General features: G+C 33.4%; 1 protein-coding gene across 1 annotated transcript; it reads left to right on the top strand.

Annotated features, from left to right (window-relative positions):
• The first annotated feature begins 12,755 nt into the window (after positions 1 to 12,755).
• LOC133307569 (uncharacterized) lies at positions 12,756 to 14,425 on the top strand. Its single transcript, XM_061508095.1, has one exon. The coding sequence runs from the start codon at positions 12,832 to 12,834 to the stop codon at positions 13,960 to 13,962; it is 1,131 nt and encodes a 376-aa protein (XP_061364079.1). The 5' UTR covers positions 12,756 to 12,831; the 3' UTR covers positions 13,963 to 14,425.
• The last annotated feature ends 2,807 nt before the right edge of the window (positions 14,426 to 17,232 follow it).

Here is a 17,232-nt window from a genome sequence, read left to right on the forward strand (position 1 = left end):
GACTGCTTGCATGTCAGAAGTACCAATATTACGTTGTGTGAATGCGTAGTCAAAGTTGTTTTCCTTTTATACAATTCAACCTTGTCAAAAAAATTATTCAAGAATATTCTTTGAATGCTAAAATTACGTATTGAGTTTGGATTCTTGTATCCATATTTCAAATATTGTTCGTGATTCTTTCCAAAGAAATGAAATAAAAGATATGGTAGAGTTGTAAAAGTTAAAAGGTCGTGTACTGATTTTTGAATATCTGCTATGGTAGAATATTCATGAGGTATTTTTTCAGATTTTGCACATGTGATACACGCCTCTTTTATTTCTCCGAGCAAAATTCACCACTTCTTGTCTGACTTGCATGTGTAAAGCATGATGCCAATGTTCATCCTAAGTTAGGATCAATAGCATTTCGTTAGATAGGAACAAATTTGATAAATATTTATAACTCTCGTATTAGAATGGAAAAATTCACTATGGTATGAGATATGAAATTTCTTTTTACCTTCCATTAAAAAAATAAAAAATATATCGACTCTTTTAGATCCCGATTGGGCCAGCCTCTTAACAGTACGAAATAAATTAGATGAATTCAAGTCTAATGTTTCTTTCCACAAGCTATGCATTTCGAATTGTATTTACTATCTAATTTAAAACCTATTAATTATTAAGATTGAAACCAATAAATTTCCATCTTTTAACAAGCTTTTTAATGAAGTCTAGGGATGGCAAAAATAAAATAAAATTATGTAACATTTGTATTTTACTAGCTACTTCTATAGGAGAAATCCAATTGATAATCTTAGTATTTAATATAAATGATTGATTCTATTTTTTCTCAAATAAAATATTTAATTATTGTCTTCTTTTCTTTGATAAAAACGAAGAAAATGCACTCCGTATAAATGATAGAGAAACTTTAGCAAATATGTAAATTAGGGGTTGGGAGTCCTACGTTCGCCCTTATGCGGAGCAGATTCTAAAAATTGTGGCATGGCTATGCTTATTAGTAGGGTTGGCAATTTACTTTCTCTCTTCATCTTCTTCTTCTACAAGATGTTAATGCTTTTTATTCAATTTGAACGACAATTTTTCTTCAAACAATATGTCAAATTTAATAAAAAAAGATAGCAGAATTTTACAAAGAGGAATGATATACTTATCACCAAAAAAGTTTATCACCCTTACAACCAACCTAATCTTCGTTGATTTCCGTCAATCTAACGGTTATAATTTACTGAATTTATTGAAAATTAATAAATAACTAATAAATGCGATCCAATAAATTATAACCGTTAGATTGATGAAAATCAACGAAGATTAGGTTGGTTGTAAAGGTGGTAATTTTTTTTGGTGTTAAGTATATCCTGCCCATTTTACAAATACTAAACTCTGAAAAATGTTATGCATGCGTGTAGTACTATTATGGAAATAGGTATTGTGATCAAAAAAGAAAATTCAAGTCACTCAAAAGAAAACTAAACAATAAGGAATAAAAAAACACAGTCCTACCGAAGTGTGGTGGCTCAGTTGGTAGCATGGGGACTGAGTGGTGGATAGGACTTCGGTTCGAATCCTACCAACACCATATGGGGAGGGGCATAAGTACCGTAATCCTTGGATTCGCACCAAACTCTGGATTAGTCCCATAGGCGACTCAAAGAGTCGAACACGTGGGGATACCGAGGGGTTCTGATTCGCCTCAAAAAGGTAATTAGGATCAGTTTCCAAAAAAGAACACAGTCCTCCTTTATAAAAGAAGAAGAAGCTAAAAATAGCTCATTCAATGAGCTAATAAAACTTGAAAGAGCATGACATTCAATAATGATCAAACTAAAATAAATAAATAAATAGGCAATGCAACGAGAAAAAAGTTACCCACAAAATATCAATGTAATTAAAGTCGGTCCGACCAGGCCGGTCGGACTAGTTCCGGGATTGATTCTACGTATATAGAGATGTTTTCGTATGTATTTAAAATCAACATTTTTTTTACCAAAAATAAAAGAAAAAGATCAACATAATTTTAGTATTATTGTCTTTAGCTGCAAATTTGAATTGTAGAAGTATGCATGAAGCTTCCACTGGGATGCATGATGTTAAAAAAGCATAATCAAAAGGTACGTAGAATTAAAAATTCATTATATGGATTAAAACAATCTGCGAAAGCATGGCTTGAAAGGTTCACAAAGTCAATGAGAGCTTTTGGGTATCGTCAAAGCAGTTCAAATCACACTTTGTTTCTAAAAAATCAACATGATAAAATTGCAACATTCGTCATATATGTAAATGGCATGTTGGTGAGAGGAAATGATCCGGTGGAAGGAAAGGCTTTGTAGAATTATTTGTCTAGAGAATTTGAGATGAAAGATCTAAGTTCTCTAAAATATTTTCTTGGGATTGAAATTGCTCAATCAAGTAAATGAATCTTTTTATCTCAAATAAAGTATGATTTAGATCTTTTACATGAGAATGAGATTTCAAGATAGAAGAATGTTTGAAATTGTGTGTTGAAGTATGGAATATATAACTAAAAACATCTATAAACTTAACACCTTACAATTTTGGATAAATATGTGGCTTTGAGCTAACTTCTTGTTTCTTGGATTCCTTACTTAGCTCGTTGTAGGCGACCTCTCCTATTTGGGCTTCCTTTGTCCATCCTAATAATTGGCACCATGCATGATTGTCTCCAATCGTAGCACAATATTCGGAGACAATGATTATGGAAGTTGAAACTTGACAACTATTATTTGGGATCGTCAAAATACTTGGATAGGACTTCCACTTGAGGAGAAGTATAGTGATGCTGAATTTCATATTTGAAGGGGAGATTGTTAAAAATTCAAGCGTGAGAGATAAGTAATTAATGTGGGTATGCATGGATCGATTCAGTTTGAATTTTATGTTGAACCAAACCAAACTGGTTGTAGTGATTTGATTATTCAAACCGAACTAGTTTTGATTTTTTCAAACCGAATTTTCTTTTCTTGAATCGGTTTGGAACCAGTTTTGAAACCAGTTTATGGTTCAGACTCGATTATGGTTTAAAACTAGTTGGGAACCAGTTCTGAAACTGAAAAGCGGTTCAAAATTGTTTTGTCTCCTAATTGATTTGAACATTATGCAAATATGTTCTGAATTGAATTCAAATCAGTTTTGAACCTGTTTTGAACTGATTTTCAGTATTTTAAGTCATTTAATACTTTTAAACTCTGAAGATACTACTTTTGACTTAATAGTGGGAGTTGATTTAATGGTCTGCTATATTTATAGTATGAGTTCAGACAATAACATTTATTTCTCTTTTGAATCGCGATGCGATCTAATCTGTTTAAGCTTCCGATACAATATTTTTTTTTTTAATTTTAAGTTTACAATTTTAAATTTATAGAAAGACAATTTTTTCATAATAACTTTATTTATTTTTTACACAATGATATATACACGTGTGTGTATATATATATGTATGTATATATTATTAAATTGAAACTAATTTAACTTTATTTTATATATTCTTGAATTTTAATTTTAACATATACTTTTAACATGATATGCAAATCATAGGTAACAATATTTATTATATGTGTAATACATATAATGATGATGTATTGCATTATATGGATATATAGAGCAAGTTGAGTTGACAAGTAAAGATTTTTTCACTTTTTTGAGGTATGCTGTTGCTCGTATAAGAATTTCAAACAGGCTTACTTCAAAGTATTTCTGGCCAAATGATACAAGTGTACTCCAACATTATATGGGTATATTTAACATTTTTAATTTCGACTATTCGGGGCGACCATCCCCTCTAACATTACCAGCACTTGCGATTTGAAATTAAAAATACGATGATGAGATATACCTTCTTGATATTGTCCAAGAACTTTCAACCATAATATCTCTTCTAAATGATCCAGAAGTGAGAGCAGCGATGAATCTATAACAAAACTTAAAAATTATGTGGATAATATAAAACAAATCAGAGACAGATCTTAAAACAATAAGTGTAATCCCCATTTTCTTATCCATCGAAATGGATTTTTTCTTGTCATCAAGTATATGGGCATACAAGAAGCAAGGATCCAATAAAATTGCAACAAGACATGACAATACAAATATCTTGTTACAATTTTGAGGGAATGCACATTGTGGATCAAATATTTTCTTTCTATATCCAAAGCTTCTAGAAACAGCATGCTTGAATCCTCATAGAAATTAATTAACATATTCAAAAATTAAGAAAAGGATAAAAACAAAGATAAAAACAGGGTAAGCACTTGAGAGTTGAGTTTGAAACAGAAGACGACATAAAGAAGAAGAAGAAGAGGGAGGAGGAAGCACACTAAGCGTAGTTTTGAGTTCATATTTGAGTTCATAGGCAGAGATTTAATATAGGATTTAAGTACTATATTATAAGTGCATCATTAATGAAAATGTTCTACTTCTTTGAAATAAACTTTCCTTTAATCTGCAGTTCTATAGTGGTCACAATTAGTATGAAGGAACAAGTATTCATGGAAAATGAATTTTGTTCATATTAATCAATTTCATTCAAATAATACCATATGCAACACAGTTCATTTTTGCAACTTCATCTGCAAGTAAGCAAAACAACAACGTACTCCAATTCCATTTAAAGTTAGTACTTATATTTACAAAAGGGGAAAAAGGAAAAAATGCAAACTAATCATATGGTCATTGTAATGGGACAAACATAATCTTATATTAATTATTGTATCACACGCATAGCTAATGAGCCCTATGAATCATTCATTATAGAGATTAACAACATCACCTTTCACGATAGCCATAAATAGGATTTTTTACCATTGTACCATTAATTACATAAAAAATACCATTTTGTCCCCGTTTTTAAACTATTTCAAAAATATGATATTTTTCCTAAACATAATATCAATCTGCACCTTTTTGACCATTGAATGGCCATCATACTCACGTATATGACCTTCATACTCGAGTAAATCAAGTGTTATGAGTTTATACTCGAGTATAGGACCCAAATTCTCAAGTATTTGTTGTTCCATGCAATATAGTCGAGTATATGGGTCATGTACTTAAGTATATGAGAACAAATTTCTTACGGGAATTTTTCAATGCGTAGATCTCAAAAACTTATGTGGAATAAAAAAAAGCACCTAATTCAATCACCCAAGTCAAAAATTATTCCCTTCCAAAGTTTTACTCTAAAATTTCCAAAATTTTGTAATGCCAATTGGTTTTATGATGCCCACAAAGCTCCTCCTCAGGTTACTCGAGTCAAGTCCAATATTATGAGTATATGACTATAGAAAATTGTTTGATCCACAAATTCTCGTGAAAATTTTTTTTACCGTAAAACTTCGGAACACCATATTTTTTGACTCGGGTGTCCGAATCAAGTATTTTTTTTATTCCACATAATTTTTCGAGAGCTACGCGTTGGAAAATTCTCGGAGGATTATTTGCTAGTGTTTGAAAGTAGAAATTTAAACAACATCATTTCGCAAAGATAAAATATGACTTTGTGGGACCAAATCTTCGAACGAGAAATTTTCTAGCCCAAAAAAGCATATGATTTGGACACCCGAGTCAAAAGTTATGACCTTCTGAAGTTTTACTCTAAAATTTCAAAAAAAATTAATGCCAATAGGTTTTGTAATACACACAAAATTTGTTTGATCCAAAAAATATGGACTTCTGAAGTTTTATGGTTTAATTTTTTTTCCATGAGATTTTTTGGATCAATGAAGTTTCTATAGTCATATACTCATAATATTGGACTTGACTCGGGTAACCTGAGGAGGAAATTTGCGGGTATCACAAAACCTATTGGCATTACAAAATTTTAGAAATTTTAGTGTAAAACTTTGAAAGGCCATAACTTTTGACTCGGGTGTTCGGATCTGGTGTTTTTTTTTATTCCGTATAACTTTTCGCGAGCTACGTGTCGGAAAATTCCCATAGGAAATTTGGTCTAATATATTTGAGTACATAACCCAGATAATTGAGTATATTGTGTGGAACAGCAAATACTCGAGTATTTGGGTAAATGTTCAAAAAAACCAAGATGACGAAAAATACTTGAGTATCAAGGTACTGTACTCGAGTATTTGTTGTTCCATGCAATATACTCGAGTATATGGGTCATGTACTAGAGTATAATATGCGGTCAACAGTTAAATGGGACAATAAGTGAAATATTTTGATACGGGTGTCCGAATCAAGTGTTTTTTTATTCCACATACGTTTTTGAGAGATACGCATTGAAAAATTCTCAAAGGATTATTTGCTAGTGTTTGAAAGTAGAAATTTAAATAACATCATTTCACAAAGATAAAATATGCATTTTTTGGACCAAATCTCCAAACGGGAAACTTTCTAGCACAAAAAAGCACCTGATTTAGACACCCGAGTCAAAAGTTATGACCTTCCGAAATTTTACTCTAAAATTTCAAAAAAAAATTTAATGCCAATAGGTTTTGTGATACATACAAAACTTGTTTGATCCAAAAAATATGGTCTTCCGAAATTTTACGGTTTAATTTTTTTCCACGAGATAATATTGGAAAAAATATAGTCATATATTCATAATATTGGACTTGACTAGGGTAACCTGAGCAGAAGCTTTGTGGGTATCACAAAATCTATTGGTATTATAAAATTTTGGAAATTTTAGAGTAAAACTTTGAAAAGCCATAACTTTTGTCTCGGGTGTTCGAATCAGGTGCTTTTTTTTTATTCCGTATAACTTTTCGCGAGCTACGTGTCAGAAAATTTCCATAGAAAATTTGGTCTCATATACTCGAGTACATTTATATACTTGAGTATATTGCGCGGAACAACAAATACTCGAGTAGCTGGGTAGATGTTCAAAAAAACCCAAATGACGAAAAATACTCGAGTACCAAGGTACTGTACTCTAGTCTTTGCTGTTCCATGCAATATACTCGAGTATATGGATCATGTACTTGGGTATAATACGCGGTCAACAATTAAACAGGGGAAAATAAGTGAAATATTCTGATATGGTGGCAAAGTGATATTTTTTATGTAATTAAGGGCACAATGGTCAAAAAGCAGCCATAAATATAAGAAACTACATTGTTTTGCACCAACAAGAGCATCAAAAACATTGGTGGAGGAGAAGGGGTTTCTTTGATGAAATGGAATAACGGGGGATGGTGGTGGTGTGAGTGAAAATGGAGTTTATTTATTCTTGCATTTACATTGTTGAGACATATGGAATTCATGCTTTGCTTCCTGGCTTCACAGGTGTTGGATAGATAGGTTAAGGTCCCAAAAAAGTGAATGATCTTTTTTTCCCTCATAAGATCTGGATAGGATGATTTTTATTTATCCTTGGACAAAAGAAGAAGAAGAAAAATTAGTCCTCAAAACTTTAATCGAAGCACGTGATGTTGGATTAAATAGCATTTTACACTGTCATTAAACTCAACTGGTTATAAGCTCGGTCAAAAGTATTGAGTTAATTAATTATTCGTTCGTTGGATCCAATTGGCATATTCAATATTTATATTGAAATATTGAATTGTATTTATAAGGTTTGTAATCTTTTGGAAGTTTTTAGTCATGTTACTAATTTCATATCGGGTAGTGACTATCCCACAACCAATTTATATCTCCTTGAAGTTTATAGGATTAAATAAGTAATTGATGCTACAATTGAAGATAATGATGATTTTATGAGGGAAATGGCAAGGCCAATGAAAGGAAAATTTGTTAAGTATTAGGAGGAATGCAATCTATTGATGGCCATTGCTAGTGTCCTAGACCCATGGAGTAAATCGCATGTGGTAAATATGTGCTTTCCAATCATATACAAATTAGAAGTTGAGGCAACAAAAATTATCGAAAAGTGAAGCAAGCTTTAGAAGATTTGTGCAATGAGTATTGTGTTATAGGTTTGCAAGAGTCAGTCCCTTATAGTGAGCTAGAAACTAGTGTGAACCAATCAGCCTTCACTTTCACTCTCCCACCTTGAGGACCTCTATCTGGATTTTCTAAAATTATAAGCATTATGCGCGAAAAGGAAATTGTTGCCTCAGTAAAATTATAGTTAAAAAGTTATCTTGAAGAAGAGGTTTTTATATGTGATGAAAATTTCAGATTTGCTTTAATGCCTTGGAATGGTGGAAGACAAACAACTTGAACTATAGAATTTTAACAAAGATGACAAGACATATACTAGCTATTCCAATTTCTACTGGAGCATCTGAGTCTACATTTAGTGTTGGTGGAAGAGTAATTGATGCTTATCATACTAGTTTAGCCGAAGAGACCATTCAAGCATTAGTTTGTGTTGGAGATTGGCTATGAAACAAGTATGGTTTGAAGAAAAAAACAAAAGGTATAAATTGCTTCTTTAACAGCACATTTGAAAATGTGTATATATTGCAATTTTATAATGTAAAAATAGGGAAATGCATAACTAACTAACTTGATTTTCTGATTTTCTACTTGCAGGTTCGAATAGATAGTGGGAAATGCATACATTTGGACCATTGCTATATACTTAAAACTTAACTTAAATTAATTCAGTTTCTTGATATCAATCTTGTTCGTTGCTACTTGCTGTTATATTGTGGTTGATTAATTTTGCTTAGTTATGTGATAGATAGGCCTAAGGCCTTTGATGTTCTAATGAAAATAATATGCAGTTTTAATTATTTTCTAATAGATTATGTAGCTCGAATAGCTGTTTTCTAATGGACATAGCCAATAATGGTGGGATAACTTGTTGGATTTACAATGACTAAATTTTCCAAATGGGTTTTGTCCAACATACTTTATCCTTTAACCAATGAATTACATATTATATCCTATCATTGATTTTATAATGTAGTTATCTTTGAAATATGCTATGTTTATTTATTTTTCCTTTGTGCTATAGTTTTTGTTGAACATGGTTGAAAAATACCTGAACCTCATTGCTTAATTGGTATATTTGACCCATTACGTCTAACTATCCTTTTAATAGTAAGCTTTGAACTTAATTTCATAATTAAAAACTAATTAATGAACATAATTTTATTTTTTAGGAAGATGATGTTTCATAGTTGCAAAAAGTTAAAGTGTATCAAAGTAGGAGGAAGATTGAAAAGAAAAGATGGCTAAACAATCACACAAGAGAGGGGGTGAATTTTGTGTTACTTGAAATTCAACAAACAATTCAATAATCAGGTTTTTGACAAGAAAATCAACCAAAATCAATTCAAACAGAATGTAATCTTATTTTTCAATACAAAACAGAATTAAAATGATTCTTATAACATCAATTCAAAGAGAATATGCAGCAGATCAAATTTTGAAGAAAAAAAAAAGAGAATTTCAATGTTTATGGTCACTCTTTTCAAGAATTCATGCAAGAACGAATTAAAACATAAAAGTAATGATTATAATCCTTAAAATAGATTCAATATGACATAATCAAGAATCAAAACGAAATTCAATTGATAGAAATCAAAAGAGATAGGATAAGGAAGAATCACACTGGGGTTTATCCTGTTCACTTTCTAAACCACTTGAGAGCTACGTCCAGTATGAGGTTGATCGTTTTCACTATCATCAAGCTTCCAATGGGTTCTTGAAGAAACCTTTTTACAACTGGAATTTTACAAGTCTATAATCACACCTTGATCACACTTAACCTAAGCCTTTAGGGTCACTCCAATTATCTTTCCAACAATTACAACAATTCACTCTTGCTAAATAGATGTAGAGTCACCTCTTTACGTTCAAACAAAAAAAGAAAGAACTGAAAAAGATTCAGAGATGAGAGAGTAATTGAGATTTTTCTCAAGGATATGCAAAAGCAAGCCAACATGGGTTCAATTATGAGATTTCTTGATTCTAAGTGTTTCAATGTTAATTCTTGTGTTTAGAACCCAAAAATATGTATTTATAGGTGACCAATGAGTTATTAGTCGTTTATATCCATTGGGCATCAAAAAATTTGAATTTCTTTGAGTTTAAGTCATTAATAACAGAAAGTATTCGATTACTTTTCAGGGAGTATTCAAATACTTCTTCAAACTCAGAAAGTATTCGGATATTGTTCATCAAGTATTCGATTACTTTTATGCAGAATTCAGTTTGCAGCTAGTTTTTTCAAAATTTAATGCATCTTAATGATTTCTAGTGACTTCTAAATGATTTTAAGTGACTTCTAATATATGTATGATCATGTTTCAGACTTGCATAACATCTCTTGATGTGTGTGAATATTGTATGCATGATCAAAGTGAATATGTGTCACCTATATGAGTTTTTGGTTTATTTTTGCACTTCCAAGTTAAAAACTCAATAAACTCAACCATAATAAGTTCTAAGACTCTTAATGTACTATATAACCAGTAAGTGCTTGAGTATCCATTGTCTTCATAGTTTGAGTCTTCTAGTACTCCTTTTAGCTTGAAATCTTTGACTTGAGCTTTGACTTTGCATATTTGAGTCTTCTCTTCATATTTGCACTTTGTTATAGACTTCTTATATCATTTAGAACTTGTTGCCATGCCTTTCATTGAGAGCTTTCATGTTGAGCTATGTTGGTACTTGTTGTTGCTTTGTTATCATCAAAACTTCATAAACATAGTCTTCTTGATGTATGATTTAACAAAGATAAGAAGGCTCACTAGAAAATTGTGATGGCTGCCATGAAAAAATCAATCTTTGTTGTCATGAACATTAATTGAAAATTTGTGTTTTTAAAAAATCTGTTTGAGAATTTTTATAATTTGGACCCTTGCTGAAAATATTATTTAATGAATGAAACATTTCATTTTTTTTATTTTAGTTTAATTTGCAAGTTGGTAGGCTTAAAAGGTCTCATAGGCCATGTTAGGCTTTTTATTTTTTAACAAATAGCCATACCGGACCTTTAAACCAAGCCTTTAATAGGCTTATAAGCCAGATAGACTCGACATAATTTTACGTAGGCTTATGGCATAAAGGTCAAAGCTTGGCCTATTTACACCCCTAGTTGTGGTTATGGCTGTAGGCTTATTTTCAATGGCGTTAGATTCACCATTCTTGCTTTTATTTTAACTAGCCATATTCATTTTCTCAGTCATCTTTCCTTTGTCATGCTTTGACCCATGTAAGACTTTTTATCATCTCTTCTAGGGTTATATCAATGATGATATATGTTATCAAATACCCAATAGCATATCAGGTGCATGAACAAAAATAAAAAAGGAGAATCAGTAGAAAAAGAAGAATTAGTAATTGATAAAACAACAAACCAATTAATACCTACGAAATACCCATCTCATAGATAAAAAATTACATTTGTGGAAACTTTTCAAAAAATTTGTTGCAAGAGAGTTTTTTTTTGTTGGTATAAGGCTATGATTTTGAACACTATACTATTGCAGATTCTTATTGAGAGCTATTCGTGCTGATAATGTGTTATGAAATGAAGGGAGACAAATGAGAGAAAGACATGTTACAAGATAAAGTGAAAAGTGAGAGAGAAGAAAGAAAACAAAGAGAAGTAGGACAAAGTTCTTATTCTGGTAGGATTAACCATTTTTCAATACAAGCATCATGTATATATAGAAATACAACCATTAATGGGGAGTTGATACTTCATTAGTGTGGTGGTTACAAAAATATAAACGAGGGATAATTACACTATTTGTGCCAACAATAATATAATTTAAAATCAATTTATAATAGTTATAATTTATTTATTTATTATATAAGTACAATTCAATTAGTTGCATTGAATATGCCAATTGGATTTAATGAACCAATAATCCATGAACTCAATATTTTCACCTAGTAAGATGCTACCTAAACACTACATTAATAATGTTTCACACTTAGTTAGGAGAATCTCTTCCTCTCATGTAAACTAGGAGAATCTCTTCCTCTCATGTAAAACAGAGGAAGCATTGCAACATGTTAGCACTCTGTTGTCATTAAACATTTCAAGTTCAGATCAACGAAATGTATTAAATTTTTTTTTGGAAAAAATGTATTAATTTTCAATTCCATTCTGTCAAACTAATTTATCTGAAGTGCATAAATTTTTTCTTTTTTTCTTTTGTCACCCAACATTACAGAGCTTAAAAAGAACAAGCATCAATGTAGCCCTAAAAAAAAAGAAAAACATCAAATGGGCCTAACCCAACATCACATGTTTTCATTTAGGTAGTGTTTGGTTCAAGTCTTCTTAAAATTTTCCCATCTAAGTGCATGTAGGAATCTCCATTCTCCTCATTTGGTTGAAGGATTCCATTACTTTTAGCCATCAAACACACTTTGCTATCTAAGTACAAATCATGTTAAAATTGGATAAATTCACCGGTGAAGAATGCTTCTACAGACGTGGTATTTCTTCTCAAAATCTGGAGAAATGAAAAAGTGAGTGAATACAATGACATTAATACCTCTCTTTTTATATGTTGTAATGGTTCAAATTTTTTTAAAAAAGTTACTTTCGTAAATTCCATCCATTTTCCCATCAAATTTTTATTTTCAACCAAACATACCCTCAGCATATTTAACTCAATTTTCCTACTAATATTTTACGGTACCAAACAACTTTTTTTAAGCTTTCCTATCAAACTCACTTTCCAACCATTTTCTTATCAATCACAATTTTCTTAGTATTCAAAAAATTTCTCCTCAACCAAACACTAAACCATGTTTTGAGGACTAATTTTTTTTTCCCAGGAATAATGAAAAATAAAATAAAATTCATCCAATCCTGATTCTTGTGAGGGCGAAGAAGCTCATTCACTTTTCTGGGACCTTAACCTTATCTATCCGACCCCTGTGGAGCGAGGAAGTGATGAGAGGGAACAAAGCATGAATTCCCTGTGGCTCCACAATGCAAATCCAACAATACACACACTCCACTTTCACTCTCACACCAGAACCACCACCACCACCACCACCCGTTATTCCCTTTCATCAAAGAAACCCCTTCTCCTCCATCAACGATTCCGATGTTCCATCGAGATCGACATGGTCAAGAACAACCAAGGCATCTACGCTCCCAAACACGACAAAGTGGTAGTTCTCTGGGACCTCGACAACAAACCCCCGCGGGGCCCACCCTACAACGCCGCCGTTGCCCTCAAACAAGTAGCGGAGCGGTTCGGCGATGTGGTCGAAATCTCAGCCTACGCGAACCGCCACGCGTTCATCCACCTCCCGCAGTGGGTGGTGGAGGAACGCCGCGAACGGAAGCAGCTCGACATCATGGAACGCAAGCGCGTGGTGACACCTTCGGAGCCTTACACGTGCGGCGTGTGCGGGCGCAAATGCAAGACGAACATGGACCTGAAGAAGCACTTCAAGCAACTCCACCAGCGCGAGCGCCAGAAGAAGCTGAACCGGGCTCGTTCCCTCAAGGGGAAAGCCAAACAGCGGTTCATGGAACGGTTCATTCGCGGGAACCACAAGTACAACGAAGCTGCGAGGTCTCTCGTTACGCCTAAGGTTGGTTATGGGCTTGCTTCGGAGTTGCGTCGCGCTGGTGTGTTCGTTAAAACGGTTGAGGATAAGCCTCAGGCTGCGGATTGGGCACTTAAGAGGCAAATGCAACACTCTATGAGTAGAGGGATTGATTGGTTGTTTTTGGTTTCCGATGATTCGGATTTTTCGGATATGTTAAGGAGGGCCAGGGAGGCGAATTTGGGGACCGTTGTTGTTGGGGATTGGGACAGGGCGTTGAGGCGGCATTGTGATTTGTGGGTTCCTTGGATTGGGGTTGAGAATGGTGAGATTTCGGAGACGGATTTGATTCCCAAAATTAGGGGAAGAGAAGAGGGTTTTGTGAAAGATGGATTGGAACAAGATTATGATTATATGTTGGTCAATAGTGAGGATGAAGAGGACACTGAAGAAGGAGAAGATGTGTTTTATATTAATAGTGAGGATGAGGAGGACACAGAACAAGAAGAAGAAGAAGAAGATGGGTTTTATATTTATTGAACATACTATTGTTAGCTAGACTGGTTTGAGGTATCAGAATCAATTACCCAAATAGAGGTTCAACGATGTTGAATTGAGGATACTGTTATGTGTAGCATCTTTTTGGCTTCGAGGGTTGTATTGCTTCTGTTGTGGAATGAAGTCTCTTGTTTTTGTAATGCTGCCTGCAATTTTTTTCACCATTCTGCTAAAGGTTCAGGCTGGCAATGGTATATTTCTGCTCTGAACGATTTCCTTTTTTCCTCCTCCCTTGCATAGATTTTATTAATAAGATGACAACCTTGATTAATATATAGAAAGGTTGTAGTTTGGCATGGCCATTGAAATTTTTCGAGTGTCCTATCTTACATGCTTGAGTTTAATATGGTTATGTTTTGTTGTTTACAGTTTGTGTGGAGAGCAAACTGATGCCCTTCCTTTTTCTTTGGACTTGCACTTAATTTCACCTTGTTCTAACTAACCTCTATCAAATATCATCTCCAGAAAGCATATAAAGGGGTGTATATCTGTCACTTTTTGTTCATGGATCTCTGGAATAATAATATTATTATCAGGTTTACAAGATGCTAAAGCTATTTGTCTTGTGGCAAATATGATAATAATGTAGTTCTCAATCCAGGTAACGACTTGAAGCGGCAGATCCCAAAAATTTTATTACAGAAAGATAGTGGGATGACTGATATATAATTTATATTACACGTATAAATGTTTAAAAGTAAAAAGTTATCCAAAATTATATTCATCATTAATAATGAAAATTCATAGTTTGGCCTTTAGTCGCACTATTACGGTCAATCCAAGGCATAATTTACAAATCATTAACAATATAGTCCAGCAGGAGCATCAAGGAAAAGATAGAAGAAAGTGCACATCATTACTTATGAACAAATCGCAGAGCTATGCCAAAGAGGAAGAAGCTTGGAATGACTAAATTATGGGAAACAAAGGCAAGAAGAGCAAAGACCTAAGAACAGAAGTTGAGGTTGCCAGAAATGATGGGTTGGGCTGGAAACTCTTGGGCTGCTTGGAGGTAGTTGGAAAAAGCGTGGAAAGAATACTGAGGTGCAAACAGAGATTAGAGCTGCTAGGTTTTTTAGATGGATGAAGGGATTAATTTCGTTGCGCTTGAAAATTGAAATGTTTGGTGTACTTAAACCGAATTTTTTGTTGACTCTAGTTAAAGGGATGCGTGTATAAGACCTTTAGGGGCCGTTTGGTACTAGGTTTTTTTCAAGATTTTCGGGAAACTGAATTTTTTTAAATTTTTAATTTTCGGATATTATCGTAAACTGAATGTAAAAATCATATTTTTGAAAATCGAGATTCTCGGATAAAAAAAAAAAATTCTCCTCGACCAAACGTCCCATTAAATCAATAAACAGGAATCTTCAGTGCAGTTTTGCATTTACATCTAGGCTAATTGGAAGCAAGGTTCAAGATTTAACCCTAGTCTCTGGTGGACCGGTTTTTTTTAGCGTGAAAAAGCTTGCATTCCTGTTGAAATCATAAGCTCATGATGGATAAATAGGAATCTTCGTGCACTTGGTTTTTATAAATTGTTGCAGGACGAAAAGTTAAGTATGGGTTATAGTCTGAATCACTTGCTTGATATTACTAATACGGTACAAGGAATGATATTAGTAATATCATATTAGGATCCATTGAATTTTTTAAATTTTTTTTTAAGGATCTGATTGGTGTTACCTTATCCTTCGAAATGAATACAAGGCCCAGATCCGACTCTATATTTAATCTAATGTCAAAAATATTGTATGGTTGGACCAAAATGTGAGTTAGGTCGATTCAGTTTGTTGTCTATCTATGATAGGCATGCACTTTAACAAGAAGATAAACTCTAATGTCGAACAGAAGTGGCTAAGTGGGTAACTCGTTCCGCTATGTTGTCAACCTGCCTTAAATCAAGCCAGTATGTCCTGCCCCGTTTCTAAAAATGGGATGCAAAATTTAACTCGTCTCGTCCCGCCAACTCACGAAATAAAAAAAAAAGGTGAACGTGGGTCATTTTGGGCTATTTTTTCCCTAGATAAATTTCGTATTTTGTGATGATGAGAAACTCAACCATTTCTTTTAAGCACTTGGAACCTATCTTGTATGTCATGTACATCTCGTTAAAAACTAATCAGACTGAATTCCACTTGGGAATAAAAAGGTTTAAAGAAAAAAGTGTAAGACAAAATGTATCATAACTGCTAATATTGACTTATACTATCATTTCAATGCTTCTCTTGATAATATGATGAAAGCAACACTATTATTTCTTCAGTCCAAGTATCAACTGCAACTCATCTAAAGAGTTGAATTGTTTTGGGAGAATTGATTAAAGAATGAAACAAGGCAAAGCCATATAAGCCTTTAAAAGTTATATGGATAATAGTAGGTGAAAAGGCACGTGGCGGATCCAAAATTTTTTTTATGTCCGCACATTAGTGGTGGGGTTTGGGGGTGTTGAAAATCGACAACACACAAATCGAAAACAAAAAAAGAGAGAGAGAATAGACACAACGATTTACCCTAGTTCACCCAATTTAGGCTACGTCCAGCTTGTCTGTACTATATTCACCTCACCGCCACTCGTTACAAGTCACTCAATTTACAAGGAAAATATAAATAGGATTAGAAAACCCTAACAACAGCTATTCATGGGTCCAAGTCCAAACTGCTAAGAAAATTACAATAAAACAGAGGCCCGCAATAGTACCTAGCCTCATCAGCAGCTATTCATGGGAACCCAGTTGCCTTTCTGCTGACCCCGATAATTAGGGCCCTCATCAGCATGCGAAGTATGAGCCATACCCAACAAGGGGCAGCGCCCCCGAAATTTTTTTTTTTGTAAAGACAGTTTAGATTAACGCTTTATGTACAAGGTTATGAACTCGCTCATAATCTAGTTGCTTCCATAACAAACTGTAGGCAATAGTTTGACCAATCATTCCCCCCCTAAATTTTTTCAATCCTCCAAAACAAATATTAGAATATACTCTAGTACATCCATACATCATCATTCTATTTTATAGTGGTGAATAAAAAAGTCAACACTACTTGTACAGAAGGCAAGCGAAATCACAGTGAAGGCCTCGTCTTTAGAGATTAACTTATTTGAGAATGTCAGACCCGCAATCAATCCTCTTTTTTTAGAAAAATGAAAAAGGAAACAAAGGATGAAAAGAGCATGGGAATGGGTACGTGACATGGGAGGAAGAATAAGTTTTCTCTCTAATCAATTTGCGTTGCTACGTTGTTTTAATCATC

The sequence above is a fragment of the Gastrolobium bilobum genome, unplaced genomic scaffold (assembly GCF_033153095.1).
Source record: "Gastrolobium bilobum isolate Gb01-03AN ecotype WA unplaced genomic scaffold, APGP_CSIRO_Gbil_v1 utg2219, whole genome shotgun sequence".
Taxonomy (NCBI): Eukaryota; Viridiplantae; Streptophyta; class Magnoliopsida; order Fabales; family Fabaceae; genus Gastrolobium; species Gastrolobium bilobum.

What these genes read in the sequence shown, in the direction of transcription:
- LOC133307569 (XM_061508095.1), top strand. Translation starts at nt 12,832, where the DNA reads ATGAATTCCCTGTGGCTCCACAATGCAAATCCAACAATACACACACTC.